Here is a 21,119-nt window from a genome sequence, read left to right on the forward strand (position 1 = left end):
TGCTACAATTTTATCAGTTTCCAGTCACCTTGTTCTCTCCTTTATCAACGACGACCACCACAACGACGACAACGCATCCGCCATGTCCATGAAAAAGCTACAGAGTGAGTAGCCCACACCCATTTCTATTTGCCGTCCACGTCCACCAACTCCTTCAACACGCGCATAAAACATACACGCGCTTCGCACATGAGATACTATTCGTCTTTTTCACTCGCTTGCAACAATGCACTTACCTTGTCCATTTCAATCTAGCCGAGATTGACCGAGTGTTGAAGAAAGTGAGCGAAGGTGTCGAGATCTTTGAGACCATCTTTGACAAGATACATTCGACAAACAACATGAACCAGAAAGAGAAATACGAGCAGGACTTGAAAAAGGAGATTAAGAAGCTGCAGCGACTACGTGATCAGATCAAGACGTGGCTATCGTCGAATGAAATCAAGGACAAGAGTGCGTTGTTGGAGAATCGCAAGCTTATCGAGTTGCAAATGGAGCGGTTCAAGACCATAGAGAAGGAAATGAAGACCAAGGCGTATTCCAAAGAGGGTCTCATGCTTAAAGAGAAGATGGATCCAAAGGAGAAGGAGAAGATGGATGTTTGCGAATGGATCACCACCACCAAGACCGAGATAGAACGACAAATGGAAGCAGCAGAGGCAGAGATTGAGACATTACAAGGCACATCCAAACGCGGCAAGAAAGATCACAGTCGACAGGAGCGTATCAGTGAGCTTGAACACCATTTCGAACGCAACAAGTATCATCTCGGCCGGTTAGAACTCATCCTCCGATTACTGGAAAACGATCATTTGCAAGTGGACAAGGTATGCCGTTTGAGACTTTGCAACTTCATTTCTACCTTACTCACACGCATCATATGATAGGTTGCTGCTATCAAAGATGATGTACAATACTATGTTGAAAGCAATCAGGTATATACACTGCATTGGTTATCCATCAGCTGTCCTTGTCGCTTATATTCGAATGAATCAGGATCCTGATTTTGAGGAAGACGAGTATATGTATGACGATTTAAATCTGGAAGACGACGAGGTGCTATACAATATTGCAACAGATGAATACTTTGCACATAACGAGAGTGAGTGTGATTCATCCTATCCAATTCCTCCGCTGAAAGATGGCTGACATGATCATCGATGTAGGCAAACCAGAACCTAAGGAAGAAGATGACAAGCCGCACTCCAAACGAGCCGCACGAGAAAAGGAACGACAGGAGAGGGTGAAGGAAAAGGAACGAGAAAAGGAGAGAGAGAAGGAAAAAGAGGAAGAGGTAAGTGCTTCTAGCAAATGGCTATTAGCATTGGTTAACATGGTTTCTCGTTAAAGGCTACACCACAAAAGATCTTGAGTCCCAAGTCAAGTAAGATATATATACGTGCTCTTTTCTTTGACGAATGATGTTGGTCTAACATAAGCTATAGAAGATCCACTTACACCTTCATTGGAAGAGCCCAAATGTAAGCATTCAATGATTCTCTTGGTGGGATGTTGTTACTAAAATGGAAATTCATGCAGCAAAATCCAATGGCACGAGCCCTCTAAGGACACCCAGCTCAACCAAATCGACACCAGAAGTAATAGCACCCACAACAACAGGGCTCAAGTATGCACAAGCAGCGGCAGCAGGTGTTTCTACATCAAGTTCCCATGATAGTCTATCAAAGAAGCAAGATAAGATACCAGGTGCAAACGACAAACCGGTGGAGAATGCATGGACAAAGCCCCCAGAGATCATTGATCAAGCCAAGGAAGATAAACAACGACAACAACATGTGATACAGCAACCTGGTGCTGCATTGTTATCCTCACAGTATCCAGCCAAGGTACGTTTACTGGTATTTGGATCATTGTCATTGAATAGATGTTTACTTTTATCCCTTTTATTAGTCACCTGACGCCTCCAGTGTACCACCGGATATGAGTGAAGCACGTTTACCATCATCACTAGCGGATCTTGCACCAGCATTTGAAGCTGTCAAAGCTAAAGGTAAGCCCAGCAGAGTGAAAATGTGATATGATCCATGAGAGCAAAGGATTTAATAATGCTATAGGTATAGGCAAGGCTGATATGATGTATACACACCAAATGCTGGATACAAGTTTACAGCATGTACCTGATCTCATTGACTCTGAACGGTAAGCACATGCACGCACGTGCCACGTGGGGATGGTAGATCAAACCTAATCCATTGTTGCATTTATAGGCCAAAGACATACCAACCTGCCAATCCTTATCCCACGCCCAACTATTATCCACAACAACCATTGGCCGTCTTTGATAATCCTGTGTTATTCGATAAATTCGATATGGATGCGTTGTTTTTCATCTTTTATTACCAGCAAGGAACCTATCAGCAGTAAGTGTTCTTGTATGCGCTTCTCTTTCGGATGAATCAAAGGCTCACTATGATATCCCAGATACCTTGCTGCAAGGGAATTGAAAAAGCAATCATGGCGATTCCATAAAAAGTATTTGACCTGGTTCCAACGTCATGAAGAGCCCAAAGTGATTACCGATGACTATGAGCAAGGCACCTATATTTATTTTGATTACGAGGGTTCATGGTGCCAACGAAAAAAGACTGATTTCCGGTAAGCTCAATCACACAATCTTGCCTAATAACAATGATGGCTGATTCCCTCTTCCTTTGATATAGGTTCGAATACCGATACCTGGAAGAGGCATAACGCTTTTGTTATTATCACCCCACCGCTACTCCTAGATACATACTTACGTCCTCCCCCCATCTCATCCTATCATCACCTATCCCGACAACATCTTGGTTTCTTTTTTTGTTCCTAACATGATATTCTTTATAATCATCAATTCTATGACCTTGGATATGGGCCGTGTGAGAAAAGTGATTGCGATTACATGTAGCTTCAAAGCTTATTGATGAGACATCCAAATGGAATCGCCTATGTAATAAACTCGAGCAGGCAATATTGATTGATCAACCCATTGCATTGAGTGTTGTATGAATACGAATAAAGAGTCAACCACAGTAAATGAATGAATGGCATTTATTAGAAAGAAGGGTCTATATAGTTGCCATGTTGTGAGCAAGTGAATCATCCTGTCAAAATGTCTACAAGTTGGTTTTGGGGGGTAGTCCAAATCCTGTTCTGAGTGGTGGTTGTAGTTGTGGCTCGTGACGGTGTTGCCCTGGCAATCGGCACAAACAATATTTTTCGCTTCTTTTGCTTGGTTCCTTGCTCCAATACATACACACAACACCGCCATGGTATGCAATGCCATTTCTCGACCCACGATGACCTAGTTCTCACTGTATTCGTATCATGCATGATATAGCTTCGCTTCTCCTCTACCTTGTTGACACGCTCTTCTGCTGCCGCCCGCCAATCCGTTCGGTACGTTTGACAGCCCCAATGCCACATTTGCAAATATGCTCATGCGTTGTTATAGTGTTGCTCCTGCTATTGCACAACGTTTCTATGCCACCGAACCTCTTCCTACACCTGGTTCCAGCAGCGGTGCCTCCGTCGATCCCAAAATCGCCAGCATTGTTGATCAGATCGAGACCCTTACTCTTTTGCAGACCTCCGAGCTTGTGTCCCAACTCAAGGTATATACAACACGCACGATACGATAGATTGGAACGACTTACATGGATATGTGTATTAGACTCGTTTGAACATTGAGGATATTGCTATGCCTATGGCTATGCCTATGGGTGGTGCCATGCCTGCTGCTGCTGCTCCCGCTGAAGAGGAAAAGCCTGCTGAGAAGACTGAATTCAACGTCAAGCTTGAAAAGATCGATGCTAGTGCAAAGGCTAAGGTTATTCGTGAAGTCAAGAACTTGGCTGGTTTAAGTTTAGTGGATGCCAAAAAGTTTGTCGAAAGCGTGCCAAAGGTCCTCAAGGAATCTGTACCAAAGGAAGAAGCCGAGAAGCTCAAAAAGACCCTCGAAGCTTTGGGTGCTACTGTTCAGTTGGAGTAAAAAAAAAGTTGTTTTATTTGTAATAGAACCGATTCATTTCATGTGCATAAAAAAGAGAAAACACATATATATTCAGTAATGGGTTTATTTGTTGCAAAGAGAGAAGGATAGAGAGAAGAGAAAGAGAGAGAGAGAGATGATGTCTTTTCCTTGTACATAAAGGTTGTCGTTTCGTTGAAAGGGAATCTTCAAAAGTAGAGGATCGCTGTCGGATGGTATAGTTTCATTCTTTTCGTTTACCAATCTTTCTTGATATCAAAGGACCAGTTCCACTCAACATGGACGACACCATCATCGTCAACGAATTTGCTCTACATTAGCGATGTGGATGATTAACCAAAAATGCACTCTTACTTATCCATCATCTATACTTACTCTGGCGTCATAATGACCACGAGCAAGCATACCCGAGGGTGCTTCTTCAAGTTGGAACTTCTTTTCATAGGGTTCAGCAGCAGGACCATAGCTACCAATCATTTCCTCGGTCTTGTCAACTAACCATTGACACTATGATTAGCTTGATTGCCAAAGCTTTCAGAATTATCATCCAACTAACCTCTTACGCCCTTACGCTTGACAACTTGCAAGTACTTGAGACCTGAGACAACATCGTGTTGAACGCTGATAACAAAAATTGACAATGTCAATATCCACCACTACCAACACAAACATCTCATTTTACTAACCGGAATTTAACCTTCATACGGTACTCAACACCCTCCTTGATGGTGAAGGGAGTCGATTTGGCCTTCTCAATAGCATCTATAGGAATGCTACTTAATCACGCGCGCCTTTTGTATCATCTCTTTCTCTATCCTTACCAGGTGTGGACAAGTCGATCTTTACATCATCACGATCTTGAACTTCAAGTGCAATGTATTCAACAACAACCTAAATGATATACATGAGTTGTGGGGATGAAAAAGGGGTTGCGTTGTGTACGTGTATGGTGTGGTGGTGAAAGAGATGTACTTACTCGACGAGGATCATCGGTAGGACCAGCAACTAAGATACATAACTAAGTACATGGATCTCTTCTATATGCACTGGATGCTCTTTTTTCTTTTGTTACCTGCACCCTTCAAACCCAAGGATTCTTTCCACTTGTTCAAAGACTCGTCTTGGGCGTCGAGAGTTTGATATTCCTGCAAGCTTTTCTTTTCACCGGGCTTGTAACCAGCAGTTTGAGTGGGAGCAAGGTCGTCGTCTTCGTGATGAGTAGACATGATGTGCGTGTGTGTGAGTGTGTGTGAGTGTCAGATGATGCTGAGAGGGAATCGGGCAACGATGGAATAAGATGGAAAAGAAGTCGAGAAAGGTACTCACCCCCGGGGGGTCGCGAGAGAGAATCAATGTGCGCGTATTGGATGGTCCCCTTCATTCACCCACCCACACACCCCCAGTTGCTTCGGAGCACACTATTACTGCTTCATTCACCAGTTACCCTATGATGACACCTCTATCACCATGACACCCTGCCAACTTACTCTTGAATCACATTTACATATTATCGAGCGAAGAATAAATGATTTTACCACTTGTCCATGTATATCCATTGGGGCGTGAGAGTAAATTGCGCTGCGAGATTCCTCCGCCACCAGTAGTAGAACACGTGCAATTGTCGTTGCTCTGGTTACAGGCGTTGCTATGCAACAACAAAATAAATAAACATTCGTATCATGTGCAGTGCCTATACGCATGTCGTAGCCTCTAATCTTCGTCCGTGCCAAATACGATTGAGTAGGTGCATAATGAAGATGACATGTTTGTGTGCTAGCCCGTTAACAATGACCCTCTATGCGTTCTGAGCTTGTTTCTCTTGCATAATATGCTGTACTTTGGTCATGTGACTAATAATTTGGATTCGGCTGAAATGGATGACATATAAAAACCACCCACAGCACATGTCAGCTGTAGTCCACAGGTGGCAAGAAATGAGGCACGCTTTAAACTTGCGTTTTGAAAGATGGAGGAAAGAAGTGGGTGGGTGTAATGAAGCATGATGATAGGCGACATGATCCTTTGTGGACAGACTTTCTCACGCACCAACCTCTGAGAGCCAATGTGTGATGATTGTCAATGCATACACCAGCAACAATCAGTAACCAAGAGCTATTTGATATTGTTGGCGACATGATGATGCGCCATCTAGCTCCCACGGGGGTTGATACAACAATGGCTCTTCCATTATATCACATGTATGGCACAGACACCTGTCACCTCGTTGTCACCTGTCAATGCCTTGTCACTGTCACATTGGTGTTGTGTCCCATTTCCATATTCTCACAAGTATGTATCAGTGCCTGTTATCATGACGACCCTAATCTTTACCTGTGCGGACCATGCACGAGATGATAGGCATCATTGCTACCAAATTGTTATAACGGCACGATGCACCATCTATCACGAGGAGGAGGATCTTTTATTAGGTTGTTTGCTCCTGCTCATAGCACCTGCTTTAAGAACCATGATAATGGTAAAAGCAGGCGCTCTTGATGCATGATATTAAGGGGTTGATGATGAAACAAGCCAAGGATCCAAATCAGAATTCAGCTTTTGGTGAACGCGGTAACGTCTGTGTAACATCATTTGCTGTTGGCTGCAGCATCTTTGAGAGGCGGTGATGATGTAACGTTAATTGAGATGAGAGTGCCCAAACACCCCAACTCCGTCTAATTGTCGCTGATGGCTTCCTTCGATACACCCTTGATTGATGGATGTAAAAAAAGCCAAGATCTTGTAGGATGCGTCGGCTATCAATTACCCGATTACATGTGCCAATGTGGATAATCATGGTTTCATCAGCAAGGGATGATCGATGATGTTGAGCTTATATTTCCATGCATTGTTTCTTTCAAAGGGGTGGATCTTGTCCAAAAAAGCTTATTGTGCCTTTCGTTGTGTCACATCATGAAAAAAGTCCGCAAAGTTCTCGCACTCTTCCACCCTCTCCTTGTGCTTTGCAGTTTTTTTTCGCCTGAAATTCCCAAGGGACACAGCGGCCATTGATAGATTCATCTCCTGTCGTTAGAATAATCATCCAATGCTTTGAGATATTAGGAGACGAGATGCTGAGCAAGAACAAGTTGAGCGCAAAAGTAAAAAAGGCGCTGTTGATGGATATCGACGTATGTACGTGCTTCGTTATTCCAGCAGCAGCTGCGAGTAATATTAGGGATTGGGGGACAATGGGGCATAAATCATCCCGACGCACCAATCCAAGTCGTGGGGATACTCTATTATCGATGTTGCCATGTAACAAAAGCGTGAGTACAAAGACCAAAGGCAACGATTTTTTGGGTAGTGAGTAACGGTGGTAGTACCAATGGAAGAAATGTGTGTGGCATGTGCGATGGCAGGCGTCAGCAATAGCTCTGTGCGTGTGTGTATGCGTGTTGGGGAGAAACGAACAATGCAAACAATCGAGACACCGTGCACGACCAAGCTTTTGCTGACTGACCATGAATAGGTGAGAAAAGGAAAAAGAGGGTCTATCAACCCCCATTTAAGTAATCATAAATAGCCACAGTTATTATGTGTGAGCCTCTTGCTTTTAAGCCTTCCACCTTCTCGCCTCTTGTAGAACGGGCCCTCTTCTTTCATTGCTCCGTCGTGTCACCTTGTATTTTTTCTTGGACGCACAAGAAGGCACAAACAGCTTTATCCAATCCTTTCTTTCTTTTTCTCCGTTCCGTACATAATATAAACAAGATGGATGAGATTGATCACACACTTGGCCGAATGCATTTAAACAGCAATAGTAGCAGCAACAACAGCACAACATCGTCAGAGCCACTTGCACCAAGTCCTCGTGAATGTCTTATCCAAGCCATTAGCAAGGTTAACGATGATTCCCTTCGTCAACAACTCAAAGTCGACTTGAATCGGCTTCTCACAGACCATGATCGTTTGGTGACCATGGTCCAACAACATACGCAAACGCTCGAAATTGAAAATGATCAACTCAAAGGTTCTCTCCGAGATCAACAACAGCGATATGAAAAGGCGGTGCGAGAAATGCAATTTTTCAAGAAAAGATTCGACGCTTTAAGCAAGGCACAACAACAACAACAACAACGTCAATCCATGAGCTCTGATTCACCAAGCGAGGTTTCATCAAGTGGAGGTAGTCATAGCCAAGGACAGCTTCCACCACCACCAGCTCCATTAATAAATGGAACATCAACTGCTGCTGCACCACCTCCACCTCCACCTCCCAATGCACCCTTACCAGCACCACCTCCACCACCATCATCTACAGGCGTTAATTTCCCCTTGACACCTACAAGTCCGCAGCCATCAATGTCGATTCATTCCGCCGACCATAATCCACCCCTTCTTCGGCCATCACGATCTTCCTCATCATCCAATACTTCATCTCATTTGCAACATTACCAAGCCTATTGGAACACGAGCAGCAATACGCCACTATCGGGTGCATCATTTACTTCCTCATCTTCGAGCGGATCAATACGCCATCATCATCACCAACCACCGCCTTTGCATAGTTCCACAAGTCTGGATCCTTCATTTGAGTCACCACGTTACTTGAGACACAATCCATCCATTTCATCGGCATCGACATCTTCAGGCTATCCTTTGAGCCCCACACAATCTGTCAGCTCAACCACAACAACGACTACTTCAACAGCCAACCCCATGATTCTTCAACGACGTGTTGATCCATTGATGTTTGGTGGTTCGGATGCTTTATGGGATACCATTGCCAAAAGTCAAGGAAGCGATTTGACCGTAGAAAAGATTATTACCAACTTTTTGCGTCGTGGTGGATCACCCAATACAGCCAAACAATCACCGTCCAACCAACATGTCAAATACGGATATGGTATGATCCATGCCTTAATTGTAACAAAGACACCAGGTGCTTTGGATTTGTTGTTACAACAAGGAGCCAACCCCAATGCAATGACGCTTAGTGATGAAGACAAGGACAAGGTGAGTTGCTTATATCGATGATGATGATGTTTATTGACATTATTATTACAATACTAGGTAACCCCATGCTACCTTGCTGCCAAAGTGGGATGGTTGCCAGGACTACAACGACTTGTACAGGCGGGTGGTGATCTTGTACAAGCACGTGGAGAGGGATGCAACAAGACGGCTTTGCATGTAGCTGCTGAGCATGGTCATTTGGCAGTCGTTGAGTTCATTGTTGGATATACCGAAGGTGCATTGAATCATCTTGTCGATACCCATCTTGGTGCTACAGCGTTACATTATGCATGTCATACTGCTCACGTTGAGCTGGTTACCTTCCTTGTACGTTCATGTCATATTGGAGTGACGCATGCTGATCGTCGTGGTGAACAACCCATCCATTGGGCAGCACGTGCAGGTCGTCTCGAGATTGTGGCCTTATTGATCGAACGCTTTGCCTGTGATGTCAATGCTTACATCTCTAAACGTGTGCCTACCCCACTCGAAGTTGCCAAGTCCGCAGGTCATAAACGTGTCGTCGAATACCTCAAGAGTCATGGTGGTCTCAGTAGCAAAAAGGTTGACAAGAAGCGTGAGGAGGAACGTTTAAAAAAGAGCTCTCCTACTTCACATTTACAATCCACACTCGCCATGAATGGACTTCTTGGTGGTGATCTTTAAGCAGTATTCCTCTTCCCCTCCCTCCCCTCCTCCATTCCATTGCATATTGTAATTAATCTTTTGTCGTTTAATATCATTGTATACATTTCATGTCGTCTATCATAAAGGGTTTATCGTTGTTGTGATGATGATGATTGTTCATGTTGTTGGAACATTTTCTGCTCTTCGGCCTTGACTGCTTCATCGGATAGGAATTGCTCATCACCGCTAGCAGCTGGTTTGGGTTGTTGTTGTTGTGGATCAAGTTGTGGTGGAAGTGGAGGATGTTCACGCAACTGGTCGGTTTCTCGGATGATGGCAAGTAACTTTGAATCCATAGGGAGGTTCGTTCGTAATGTACGCATGCCCTTCTCCATGCCTAATGCACCACCCAATGCAAGACCCGTAAAGAAACCCACTATGGAAGTCGACCAAAATAAGTGTCCCATGACCATCCATCCGATGTTTCATTGTCCATCACTTACAAATAGTAGGAATGCCTGTAGGCTTAGGGCGCGACTTGTCTACAATGATGATACATGTGTGAAAGAGACATCCACAATGCGTGCAATCAACGCGTCGTTCTCATCGTCGTCGTCATTTTACATACTCCATAAATAGCCAGACAATCCAAGTGAACCAGCACCAGCCGTTGCTATATAGAAGTATCAGTACATGAATATAGAGAGAGAGAGAGAGAGAGAGAGAGCGCGCGATCGTTCTTCATGAGGACGTACCAAGGGAAATGACATTGAAGACAGCACCTCGAATGACAGTGCGCTCTTCTGGAGTAGGCTCGTACTTTGTCAATTCGTTCTTGATTTCCTCTTTTGACATTGTTGTGGATACGATGTTGTTTTGACGTTGGTTGAAAAAGGAGACGTGCGAGTGAAAAGTATCAAGAACAAAGAGACCAAGGTAATGGAGATAAATAAGACCGTGGATAAGATCCCGCTTCTCCCGCTCGTTGTTCCACGAATCAAGAAATGTTCACCCATCCACATCCACAGTTGCATGATTCTTATGATGGCCCAGGAATCCCATTACACATGGCTATCATCGCCACCGTACTCATGCTCATTGCAGTCTTTTTATGCTCAGTCGCCTTTCGATACTTCATTTATACCATTGCCATTACAGGATTTCTTATAGGAGGTATGTGTAAACACACACATGGGCATATCAACATCATTGCTATTACTCATCTTGCTGAATATACTACATGTAGCTATGGTGACATGGATGATATTGACAGCAGCCGAACCATTAGACCATGGGTATCCACGTGCTTCGGTGGTCTACACTTGTGGTTGTTTTGGTGCTGGAGTAATACTAGCTACGGTGCTCATGTTTTATTGGCGTGTGGGACTTTATTTTCTGCCAGGTAGCATTAATCGATTAAGCTCACTAAACCGTTACTAATCATACACCCATAGCATTTGCCGGCTATATGCTAGCCATCTTTATTTGGTGCTGGAAAGACGACTATATCCTACTCAATGTCTATGCAAGGCAATTCACTAGTGTCGGCTTTGCTGTGGGTGGTGTCCTCCTTGCATTGGTGTGCGAGTTTATTACGGTGATCTTGTCGATTTCATTCATGGGTGCCTACTCTTTCATGTTTGCCCTTGATTTATTGATCCATGCGGGTATGGTGGATGGCCCACGCTTCATGCTTGATTTCAGACCCCACATTCAAGAAAAACAACATTATCACCTATCACAAAAGGTATATGCCATGCTCGGTGGCATCCTCGGCTTATGGGTCATGAGCATCATTTGGCAACTCGCTTATAATCGTGGCAGACGTTTTGGTGTTCAAATTGTACCCAAGAAAGACTAGTTCATAATGATGTTGTATAAGTTGTGTGATATATTCTCAAGTAAAATCCAGTTCAAAAGAGAGAGAGAGATAGAAAAAGAGTGATAGAGAGAAGATAGGGAATTATGTAAACAACAAGGCGGGATCATCAGGGTATAGATAAATAAGGGAAAGAGAGAGGCACAGGGGGGTTTTAGATATTCATATGGGCAAAAAAGAATGTATCATCAGGGATGAAGTTGATGTTGAGAAGACCATCGATCTTGTTGCATCCTTCGAAAAGCATCAATAGCATCATCCTTGCGTCTTGCTTGTCGAGATTTTTCAAACTCGCCGTCCATCATCGTGCTTGAATCCAGCTCATCTTCATTCAGTGTCTCTAGCGTATAACCCTGCCAATCGCAATCCTGTACCTTGCGATCAATCTCCTTTTGCCAATCATCTTCCATCTTTGATGCGTGATAGCCTTTCCAAACTTCAGAGTCTTCAGAAGGGGTTGATGATCCACGTCGGCCAGGTGTTGTCGACTCAAGAGGTGGGCTTGGATAACCATTCCATGTCTCGGATTCGTTGTCATTCGTATTCTTCTTTTCAAGATGATACAAGTAGCCATGCCATTCTTCCTCTGGATCCTCATTTTCTTCCTCCTCATCCACCTGCTGCTGTTGTTGTTGGTCTTCAGGTACCGATGATGCAGGCGACACGACCACTGAAGAGGGTGCAATAGCAGGGTTGGTGGTTGCTGTAGAAGCAGCTGCAGCTGATGTCGATAATTTGCTGGTGGGTACAAATTCAGGTGCAGTAGGTGACAAGCGTGATTTCTTGGTTTGTTTGCTGGTGGATGAATCCTGCTGTGTCGAACTTGTCATCACTGAATGACTTGTGCCTGCAATAGGAACCGGTGCACTGATAGCAGCATCATCATTCTTTTCTTCTTGGGGCTTGTGGTCGCTCCATAGGTTTTGCAAATCCTGATCCTCTTCCACCGCCATTTCTTGTTCTTCATTGTTGGTTTCAGGAACAGCTGAATGAGTCGTATCAACAACAGGCTCTGCAACATCTCCTTTATCATCATCATCATCATCGCCGTCGTCATCATCATCATCATCCTTGGTGGTATCTTGTGATGAGTCGTTGTCGGTGATGGTGACCACTGGATCGGGCTTGGTATCGATACTTGCACGACGAGATCGAGCCACAATAGGAGTTGCTGGTACAGAGAAAATGGCAGTATCCTCTTCCATTCGATCATTCTCCTCCACCATTTCCATTTCATCCTCATCCACATCACAAGCAAGTGATTCGCCTGGTGCAAGTGATTCGACTTGAATACTTTCCTCAATCAATTGATCCTTGGTGAGATACGCACGAGAGACAAGCCAATGATACGCTTGCAAATCTCCTGGAGCAATGTCAACAAGATTCGAAGGAGGAACAATTGCTGGTGATCTTAATCCTTCAACATGCACAGGCTTGATTGACATGCGTTTGCTTCTGCGCCTTTCCAATTCCGATCCTGCCTTTGATCCATCTTGTTGTTGCTGTAGTAACTCATCTACTGGTAGCTCCGTGGTGGTACTTTGCTGACACAATTCAAGGATAGCAACAATAGAAGACAATTTGCGAGCACCTGGTGCTGAGAGAACAGCTGAAACGGATACACGATCACCCGCAGTGTACTCCTTGATGATGGAATGGATCGAAGCAAGATGGGGTTGGATCCAAGGTACAGCCATCATCACTTTGTTGCCATTGTTGATGTACAAGAGGTTCAATTTGCGATGCAACATGTCATGATACGCTTGATAATTCTTTGAAGGAGATAGCAAATGGGCAAGATCACGATACATGTCGCGTGTGCGAGTGGGACAAGGATGCCACAATCGACGTAAACGACGTACTTCGGGTAGCATGAGTGCTTTCATGACACTTGCGAAACCTGAAAAGTCTCTGTAGACGTGAACGAGAAGATAAGCGACACGCACCAAATGGACAACCAAGTTGTCTTTGGGATGCACGGTCGGCACCACTGCACTTGCCGGCGTTAGCTCCGACCAGTAGATGAGCTGATGGGCAAAGCTGTTGGTAAGGTAACGATGGAAATCTTGGAGATGGACCAGATGTGTTTGTCGCATACGCTTATCGACAGGACCACAAAGCAATTGCTTGTCGAGAATGACCCGGGAATACAACTGTGCATTGACAACGGCTATTTGACGAGCAAGAACATCCGGATCCCAATGAAACGCTGTTGCGGACTCGACGGCTTCCATTTGTTGCTCCACTGTATCCAGCCTATGCCGTTCCACCTGAGTATCCTCGAGAAGTCGTCTCAAACTGCTCACATCCACCCGTGGATTCGTTGCTTGCTTGGCTTGTGATAGTCGTTGTGTCGCTTCAGCAAACGAAGCCTTGCATTCAGCCGATGTTTTCACGAGTGGAGACACAGGTACAAGTGGGATGGATGCCATTCTCTCAATAGGCTATGGTGTGTGTGTGTGTGTGTGTGGTGGATGATAAAAAAAAAGAGATTCGGGCTATGTACAAAAAGAAAAAAGAGAAAAGAAAATGTAAAAGAGAAAGAGAGGGGTCGCACGAAAAGTGGGTTGTGGAATTTCAACTGTTTGCAGATACACACACTCACTCACTCACTCACTCACTCACATACACACAAAAGGATATAAGCTCTTTTTATCTCTTTTTTCTCGGTCCGCTTCCTTCACTCAATGTCACTTCACCGTATTCGCCCATTGTCACAACTCGCTTCATTCTATCTACGTCCTCAATGCCGATCAACACATTCAAAGGCGTATGTGACAACACCTATTTATTATGTCAACGCTGGTACGTGTCCTTTACTATTTTGTATGTTTATCAATACCTTGCACCTGACAGACAAATTATACACATACACACACACATCAAGTTCCCCATATTGGTCATTTGTATTCTAGTGTGCTTGCTGACACGTTAACACGATACTATGCCCTGAAAGGTGCTGATGCTTTCCTCTGCACAGGCACGGATGAGCACGGTCTTAAGGTAAAAGAGAGAGAAAAACAAGCATGTGGATTAGGAGGAGAAGAAGAAGGAAAAAGGGATAACCGTTACTAGGGGGTCTTGCTGATTCAGGGATAAGAAAAGGGTGTATTGGCTCATTATGTATACGTAGATCCAACAAGCAGCGGCAAAGAACAATGTGTCCCCTGTCGAATTGTGCAACAAGGTTTCCGAAAGCTTCAAGGTAACACACGCATCCAAGGATGGTTGGATCGGGAACGAGTGCATATATGTAACAGCCACGTGCCTGATTTATAGGCTCTTTGCAATGCTGCCAACGTGAATTATACAGCATTTATGCGTACCACGGATGAGAATCACAAAAAGGCGGTCGCAACTTTATGGGTAAGGATCATATACACCCCATTTCAATATGAGAGACCTTATTGAAATCCTCTTTTTATTAGGGTGAATTGGAAAAAAATGGATACATCTACAAGGGCAAACACGAGGGATGGTACGCAGTATCAGATGAAGCCTTTTATGCAAGCAATCAGGTGCAAGAAGTAGTGGATGAAAAGACGGGCGAGAAATACATGGTAAAGTAACCCCATGTTCCTTCGTAATTGACAACAAGGAACTCAACATGGATTATGGTTTAGGTGGCTATTGAGTCTGGCCAACGTGTAGAGTGGACAAATGAAGAAAACTACAAGTTCAAACTTTCGGCATTTCAAGACAAGCTGTTGGAATGGATCGATAGCAACCCCACAGGTATGGTAGGGCATAGGTGACATTGTTTTCTTGATTCCTAAAGGAGAGCATACTACGTAGCCATTGTGCCATCCAATCGACGTAACGAGGTTGTATCATGGATCCAAGGTGGACTTGCCGATTTATCAGTGTCACGTTTACGTTCTCGACTTGATTGGGGTATTCCTGTGTCCAGCGATCAAGATCATACCATTTACGTGTGGCTCGATGCGTTGACAAACTACCTTACAGCAGCTGGCTATCCTTGGAAGGATCCTTCGAATAACAAGATTTGGCCTGCTGATATTCATGTTGTCGGCAAGGATATTGTGCGGTATGTTGTATCACTATCCATGGATCAAATGGAGGAGCCTATGCTGATTTTTGGGTGATTTAGATTTCATGCAATCTATTGGCCTGCTTTCTTGATGGCTGCCAACTTGCCTCTTCCCAAGCAAATCCTTGCACATGCACATTGGACCATGAACAAGCAAAAGATGTCAAAGAGCAAAGGCAATGTTGTGGACCCTTTTGAGTTGATGAATGTCTATGGTGCGGATGCTGTGCGTTACTTTTTGGTGCGTGATGGTGGTTTGGCGGATGATGGAGGTGAGAGTCTATTTACATATGGGTCCATGTAACTTGGCGCTAACTTGGGTTACTTGTGTAGACTTTTCAGAGAGCAACATGATCAAGCGATACAAGGATCTTGCTGGACAGCTTGGAAATTTATTGTCTCGAAGCACGGGCACCGCATTGAATCCAGATGCTATGGTACCTGCTGCACCCCAAGGACCGGTGGATACGCGTGACCAAGCATTGCATAAAAAGTTGACACAAGTAGCAGGTAGGATAATGACATTGGGGGATTAGAGCATGTCTAATGCATGGTGATAGGCGAATATGAACAAGCCTTTGAAGCACGTGAATTTAATAAGGCGTTGAGCACTGTATTTGATTTGCTGTCTGAGGTAGGTGGCAAAAGATGATGATCCTTGGGAGAATGACTTGGTATTAACATGTTTTCATTGTATTTAGGCCAACAAGCATTTTACAGACAATGAACCATGGGTCCTTGCCAAAGACCCTAGCCAGAAGGAGCGTCTTGATCAAGTCATTTACTATGCAATTGAATCCTGTCGGGTTGCAGGTACACTGTTACAGCCCGTGATGCCTGTCAAGATGAATGAATTGCTCTCACGTATTGGTGTGGATGATGACAAGCGCACGCTCAAGTATGCAGCCACACAATCAATTGACGCACGACCCTTGGGCCCAGCATCATCCGTTTTGTTCCCTCGCTTGAAAAAGTGAGAAGTTTAAAATGTCATCTTTTAGAGACAAACCCCCCATTGCTATCCATTCATTGTATACAATCATCCATTCCCTTTTCTTCGTATAGTAGACTCTACGTACATTGTAACAATATTCATATCATAGCCCCCCAAATAGAATGCACTTGTTGAAAGATTTAGCTTTGACCTTTACAATGATAAAGCATGATGCATGATTTGCCGATTGATGTATTCAACATTGGAGCGATCAAGTTTTGAAGAATCAATATACAAGGACAAGGGGAGGGAGTGTAGTAGCAACAACAATAACATTAGCAATCTCCTGGATACGATATCCAAAGGACCCCATTGGGAAATAGCACGTGCACGTCATGCACACCACCGAGTTAGGGCATCTTGACCAATGATAATCCATTCGATGATCATCACCTAGCTGAGTTGGTTTCTATGGCAACATCACATGAATAACAATGTTGTAAAATGACTACTAATAGTACTTACCACCATTGACCCTTCGTTGTCGTTTCTTTGGAGGAGGTTGAAAAGGACCATAGAGTTCTTTCATAAGATCTTCATGCCTTGTATCGGAAAGACTTCCAAGGACAGCTCCTCGATCAGGCGCGTTGTTCTCTTCTGATTTGTAGATGGGGGTGTCGCTGTCAATGTCGTCATGTGGATCATGAATAGGGATGGCAAGTTTCCGAGGATGGAAGGATGAGCGTAATGATGATGATGCTGATGACGGTGATGACGGTGATGATGATGATGACATGGGTAATCGGATGGGTGGTAGAATTAATGATGATAAAGGTGGAGGTATGCGATGTTGTTCGATGATGTCTTCAGGTGTATGAGGACCTGCTTCACTGGTAGGGGATGTGTCGGTAGAATTGGATGTTGGATAGCTTTCAGGTTCCGGTTTCGTTGACAAGCACAAGCAAGGAGAGCGATCACAACTTTTGCAAAGCAGTACGCTCGATGATTCTGGATCATGCTTTAGTTAAAATGACATCGCATGATGATTCGTGGTATAAGCAACATACCTGATTTTGTGATATTAGGTGTTGTAGTGGAGGTGCCATTATATAAGCAGCTTGAAGAAGGAGATGGTATGATTGATGTAGGTGATGCAGAATATGATGATGGTGATGCCGTAATAGTAGTAGTGCTAATAGTAGTAGTAGTAGTAATAGTAGATGTCGTGGTGATACTGGTAGTGGTAATGGTGGATGAGGGTGTAGCAGGTTGAGAAAACGTGTCGTCTGCTGGTGGAGTAGGTGTGTTGTTGGCGACAGGAGGATCAGACGTAGCTTTGTCGGTACAAATGCATTTGATATGTAGCTGTTTGGTCTTCCTTAGCTGGCGACAAGATTCACACTGGGATATAGGTCGTCCTTTCCTTTTGATCTCTACTAGCTCTCTATCAGTATGCTGACACCGAGTCGATCTATGGCCCTAAAAGAACAACCACCACCATTCAGCCCAACGATCATCTTTTGAGCAAGGACACCACGAGCTTACCTTGATGCAGGTCTTGCATGCGTACTTGCGAGCAATGCCATCGTCTCCAGTAATGAATACCATGGATGTGCGTGACGAATGAGGAGTGTGCAACCAGTATTTTGACGCTGATATGGAATAGATAATGAAACGGTGATACGGTAAATGCTAGAAAGAAAAAAAGATGCGTCAAGGTAAGAAACCCGAGAAACACACATGTCTCGAGCCGCCGCCAACTGCGCTGCTTCCCTATGGCACACACCCAAAACCATACCTGTGGTTCGTCCCCATTTGACACGTACAAGGATTCACACAGAGATATCTATACAAGAACATTTTAATGTATTGTTTGTTGATTCAAGATCCACATGCTGCAACTATGCTTATATGAATACATCATATTCTGCATCGAATTTAGTCTACTGTACAACCTATACATACGCTTTGACCATCTCAATTCAATAAATAAAGATGATAATGATCCCCTTTTTCTTGCTTGGTTAAAGTAGACCTATAGAGCTATTCTATATTGTATTATTAGGTGGATGGCTGCACTTGGGGTGATGGATACATACAGAGAGTACGTATCAATAGGCGTACCTGAGATGCTGTGATTTCCGAGGCCGCTGAGTGAGTGATGAGGATGAGTGGCCCAGCAGGGAAAAGCCACCCATACGATTTTTCACATTTTGCTTCTCCCTCTTTCTTTCTTCCTTTTGCTTCAACTATGGCTCACTCGAACGTCTGGAACTCTCGTCCCCGTCAATATGGCAAGGGCTCTCGCCAGTGGTATGTTGTTATTCAATAACACTACTCAACTCGATACAGCAATGAATAACATGAGCCCCATCCCCATTACAGCCGCGTCTGCGCTCACACTGCTGCCTTGATCCGCAAGTACAACTTGAACATTTGCCGTCAATGCTTCCGTGAATATGCCAACGACATTGGTTTCCACAAGGTACAGTTGTCTACCACATCAAGTGATGGAAAATGGATTGCTTTTGTATAGCAAGGCACTAACTTTTGCTGTTTTCATCTAGTACCGTTAAATGGCCACTGTATCATAGAAACTAGGCACCATCATCATCATCATCATTCATCCATATTAAAAAAGATGCATTGATATGTCTCACAAAAACCCATGAGTGGATAAGGATCCCATGTTGAAAGAAGACCCTTCTGTTACAGAACCCCAGTTTGTAGGGGTCCACCCATAAATTGACACTACTTGTGTGTGAATGTCTTCCTTGTCATCTTTCTTAAACTTGTGTAAACTAAAATGATGGACAGCTACGGTACAATTTATCCATTGACCAATCCTTTGTTGCTTGCCACTAGCGCTCTTGCAGTTGTAAGTAGTACATGGAGCACACTTTTCAACATCAACTAAGTAGTCTATGTGGGTAGGCTGGATGGCTTATTGCTTTCATTGGTGCATGTGTTGCTGCATTCCATGGTGTCGTTTGGTGGATCATCATCTTTGAGCTATTCTTTACAGTTGGCATGGTTGCATCACTGGGTATAGGTGCATTTGGCCCACACCGTGGCACGGTAATAGATTGTTGCTATGCAATTGTTGTTGGCGTACATCTAATTCAGACTTGTTGAAACAGCTGTTGACATTTTTGGCTATCAGCTTTGTGTATTTGACCTATGCCATCCCTATCGTCTTGTTCGATCATTCAGATGGTGGCCGTGCCACTACCGGTGGTCTCATCATCATGGTTATCATGCAGGCATGTATTGCTATTGCTGTTGTTGTATACACAAGGGTAAATAATTAACACGCCGAGATTACATCACTTGCAGGGCTTGTGGATTTTCCTCCTCGGCATTTCCAACGAATCTCGTCTGTACTCGCTCTTTTATGGAGGTAGCGGTCGTGGTGGCTTCCCCGAAATTCGTGCACCTGCCATCAGCCGCAACTTTGTTCATCCTCAACGTAACAAGGAAAGCACTCTTCCTCAGACTACACAAGGCACTTCACCGATCCCGGAAGCTCACCAAAAGCCCCAACGCTTCCCTACAGCAACTGCCTTGCATACTTGTATGTTGCACACTCACACACACATAGCATTATGATGCATACATGAAAATCATTGACATTGTTAATCATTGAATAGATCAAGCCAATCCTGAGGATCCAAGTGAATTGTCCTTTAGCAAGGGTGATGAACTCGAAATCTTGGATCGCAAGGGCAACTGGTGGCAAGCTAGAAAGCAGGATGGTGCTACTGGCATCGTACCCAGCAACTATGTAAGATGACAAGTTGATGGCATCTACCGCATGTACTCACAAATCCTCTTTTCATTTAATAGTTTAGCTCTTCGTAAATGAATCTTTTTAGCCACCTGCATCCACACTTTGTTGAATAGCTTATAGCCTTTTTTATTTGCCATGCTTTACTATAGTAATACATAATGAAATCGATGATCCATTTGCACATGCGTATCATTGCGTCTAGTAGAAATCCTTGGGCATGTGAGAGGAAAGGGTATAGTGAGTGATCTACCACGTCACATGTTGTATGGCCAGTGCATCGTCGGATTATGGGGGCGGGGCAAAGTGGACGTTTGACAAGAAACGCGTTTCCTTGGTAACACTTTCTCCACAACTACCATGTCCTCTGGTTTTGGCTTGGACGGCGGTAACGTGTCATACATACATACATTCATAGTACTTTACATCTCGTTGAGTAATGGGGCTCATATCGTCGACTGTTTATCATTGCAGGCCGTGGCCGATGCTTTCATTTCTGGCAAGAGTTCAACAAGTGCTATGCTACTGCCGATTTCCCGCAACAATGCCTTGCACAGCGCGATGACTATATGGAATGCTTGCACCACACCAAAGAGGTAAGAATAAAGCAGCGTGAATAGCTTGAGAAACGGGGGACTCACCATCTCGGATATATAGTTTGCACGTGTAACCCGTATCAAGGCTGAAGAGCTCAAGGAAGCACATAAGAAGCAGCTCAAGGAAGGTGCTAATGCTGCTGCCACCTCCAAGATCCATCATCTCAACATCGTTGCTGAAAAGCAGATGCACAAGATTGGACAAGAGTTGCTCAAGGAAGAAAGCAAGTTTGAACCACCCGCAGCTTAGATACATGCAATGCACTTTTTCATTAAAGATTCACGCGTATCTTTTCACACA

At 44.1% G+C, this 21,119-nt stretch overlaps 12 protein-coding genes across 12 annotated transcripts; 8 read left to right on the plus strand and 4 right to left on the minus strand.

The window, feature by feature from the left end:
• Positions 1 to 82: 82 nt before the first annotated feature.
• Positions 83 to 2,712, plus strand: O0I10_012159 (uncharacterized protein; the record flags this gene model as incomplete). The annotated part of the gene is made up of 13 exons (XM_058492105.1): positions 83 to 104; positions 256 to 827; positions 888 to 935; positions 997 to 1,102; positions 1,167 to 1,294; positions 1,351 to 1,384; positions 1,446 to 1,481; positions 1,540 to 1,847; positions 1,912 to 2,011; positions 2,076 to 2,160; positions 2,229 to 2,381; positions 2,443 to 2,616; positions 2,682 to 2,712. The coding sequence occupies 13 exons, from the start codon at positions 83 to 85 to the stop codon at positions 2,710 to 2,712; spliced, it is 1,797 nt and encodes a 598-aa protein (XP_058337112.1).
• A 554-nt stretch (positions 2,713 to 3,266) lies between these two features.
• O0I10_012160 (ribosomal protein L7/L12) lies at positions 3,267 to 3,988 on the plus strand (the record flags this gene model as incomplete). The annotated part of the gene is made up of 4 exons (XM_058492106.1): positions 3,267 to 3,269; positions 3,338 to 3,396; positions 3,452 to 3,611; positions 3,671 to 3,988. 4 exons carry the CDS (start codon positions 3,267 to 3,269, stop codon positions 3,986 to 3,988), a joined length of 540 nt encoding a protein of 179 aa, XP_058337113.1.
• Positions 3,989 to 4,224: 236 nt separating this feature from the next.
• Positions 4,225 to 5,214, minus strand: O0I10_012161 (uncharacterized protein; the record flags this gene model as incomplete). Its single annotated transcript, XM_058492107.1, has 7 exons — positions 4,225 to 4,299; positions 4,364 to 4,482; positions 4,545 to 4,609; positions 4,675 to 4,750; positions 4,810 to 4,879; positions 4,965 to 4,993; positions 5,061 to 5,214. 7 exons carry the CDS (start codon positions 5,212 to 5,214, stop codon positions 4,225 to 4,227), a joined length of 588 nt encoding a protein of 195 aa, XP_058337114.1.
• A 2,485-nt stretch (positions 5,215 to 7,699) lies between these two features.
• On the plus strand, positions 7,700 to 9,610 carry O0I10_012162 (uncharacterized protein; the record flags this gene model as incomplete). The annotated part of the gene is made up of 2 exons (XM_058492108.1): positions 7,700 to 8,944; positions 9,002 to 9,610. 2 exons carry the CDS (start codon positions 7,700 to 7,702, stop codon positions 9,608 to 9,610), a joined length of 1,854 nt encoding a protein of 617 aa, XP_058337115.1.
• Positions 9,611 to 9,720: 110 nt separating this feature from the next.
• O0I10_012163 (uncharacterized protein) lies at positions 9,721 to 10,426 on the minus strand (the record flags this gene model as incomplete). Its single annotated transcript, XM_058492109.1, has 4 exons — positions 9,721 to 10,007; positions 10,075 to 10,113; positions 10,200 to 10,244; positions 10,327 to 10,426. 4 exons carry the CDS (start codon positions 10,424 to 10,426, stop codon positions 9,721 to 9,723), a joined length of 471 nt encoding a protein of 156 aa, XP_058337116.1.
• A 212-nt stretch (positions 10,427 to 10,638) lies between these two features.
• On the plus strand, positions 10,639 to 11,432 carry O0I10_012164 (uncharacterized protein; the record flags this gene model as incomplete). The annotated part of the gene is made up of 3 exons (XM_058492110.1): positions 10,639 to 10,744; positions 10,818 to 10,973; positions 11,026 to 11,432. 3 exons carry the CDS (start codon positions 10,639 to 10,641, stop codon positions 11,430 to 11,432), a joined length of 669 nt encoding a protein of 222 aa, XP_058337117.1.
• A 206-nt stretch (positions 11,433 to 11,638) lies between these two features.
• O0I10_012165 (uncharacterized protein) lies at positions 11,639 to 13,882 on the minus strand (the record flags this gene model as incomplete). The annotated part of the gene is made up of 1 exon (XM_058492111.1): positions 11,639 to 13,882. The coding sequence occupies one exon, from the start codon at positions 13,880 to 13,882 to the stop codon at positions 11,639 to 11,641; it is 2,244 nt and encodes a 747-aa protein (XP_058337118.1).
• Positions 13,883 to 14,137: 255 nt separating this feature from the next.
• On the plus strand, positions 14,138 to 16,478 carry O0I10_012166 (methionine-tRNA ligase; the record flags this gene model as incomplete). The annotated part of the gene is made up of 11 exons (XM_058492112.1): positions 14,138 to 14,255; positions 14,338 to 14,453; positions 14,584 to 14,655; positions 14,730 to 14,816; positions 14,879 to 15,010; positions 15,074 to 15,185; positions 15,246 to 15,498; positions 15,562 to 15,773; positions 15,835 to 16,011; positions 16,062 to 16,135; positions 16,203 to 16,478. The coding sequence occupies 11 exons, from the start codon at positions 14,138 to 14,140 to the stop codon at positions 16,476 to 16,478; spliced, it is 1,629 nt and encodes a 542-aa protein (XP_058337119.1).
• A 406-nt stretch (positions 16,479 to 16,884) lies between these two features.
• Positions 16,885 to 18,043, minus strand: O0I10_012167 (uncharacterized protein; the record flags this gene model as incomplete). The annotated part of the gene is made up of 4 exons (XM_058492113.1): positions 16,885 to 16,904; positions 16,961 to 17,443; positions 17,503 to 17,914; positions 17,981 to 18,043. 4 exons carry the CDS (start codon positions 18,041 to 18,043, stop codon positions 16,885 to 16,887), a joined length of 978 nt encoding a protein of 325 aa, XP_058337120.1.
• Positions 18,044 to 18,686: 643 nt separating this feature from the next.
• Positions 18,687 to 18,971, plus strand: O0I10_012168 (40S ribosomal protein S29; the record flags this gene model as incomplete). The annotated part of the gene is made up of 2 exons (XM_058492114.1): positions 18,687 to 18,748; positions 18,821 to 18,971. The coding sequence occupies 2 exons, from the start codon at positions 18,687 to 18,689 to the stop codon at positions 18,969 to 18,971; spliced, it is 213 nt and encodes a 70-aa protein (XP_058337121.1).
• Positions 18,972 to 19,241: 270 nt separating this feature from the next.
• O0I10_012169 (uncharacterized protein) lies at positions 19,242 to 20,228 on the plus strand (the record flags this gene model as incomplete). The annotated part of the gene is made up of 5 exons (XM_058492115.1): positions 19,242 to 19,313; positions 19,370 to 19,513; positions 19,576 to 19,698; positions 19,772 to 20,009; positions 20,086 to 20,228. The coding sequence occupies 5 exons, from the start codon at positions 19,242 to 19,244 to the stop codon at positions 20,226 to 20,228; spliced, it is 720 nt and encodes a 239-aa protein (XP_058337122.1).
• Positions 20,229 to 20,582: 354 nt separating this feature from the next.
• Positions 20,583 to 21,068, plus strand: O0I10_012170 (uncharacterized protein; the record flags this gene model as incomplete). The annotated part of the gene is made up of 3 exons (XM_058492116.1): positions 20,583 to 20,610; positions 20,697 to 20,818; positions 20,880 to 21,068. The coding sequence occupies 3 exons, from the start codon at positions 20,583 to 20,585 to the stop codon at positions 21,066 to 21,068; spliced, it is 339 nt and encodes a 112-aa protein (XP_058337123.1).
• Positions 21,069 to 21,119: the final 51 nt, after the last annotated feature.

Source organism: Lichtheimia ornata (genome assembly GCF_029851405.1).
Source record: "Lichtheimia ornata isolate CBS 291.66 chromosome Unknown scaffold00114, whole genome shotgun sequence".
Lineage (NCBI taxonomy): Eukaryota > Fungi > Mucoromycota > Mucoromycetes > Mucorales > Lichtheimiaceae > Lichtheimia > Lichtheimia ornata.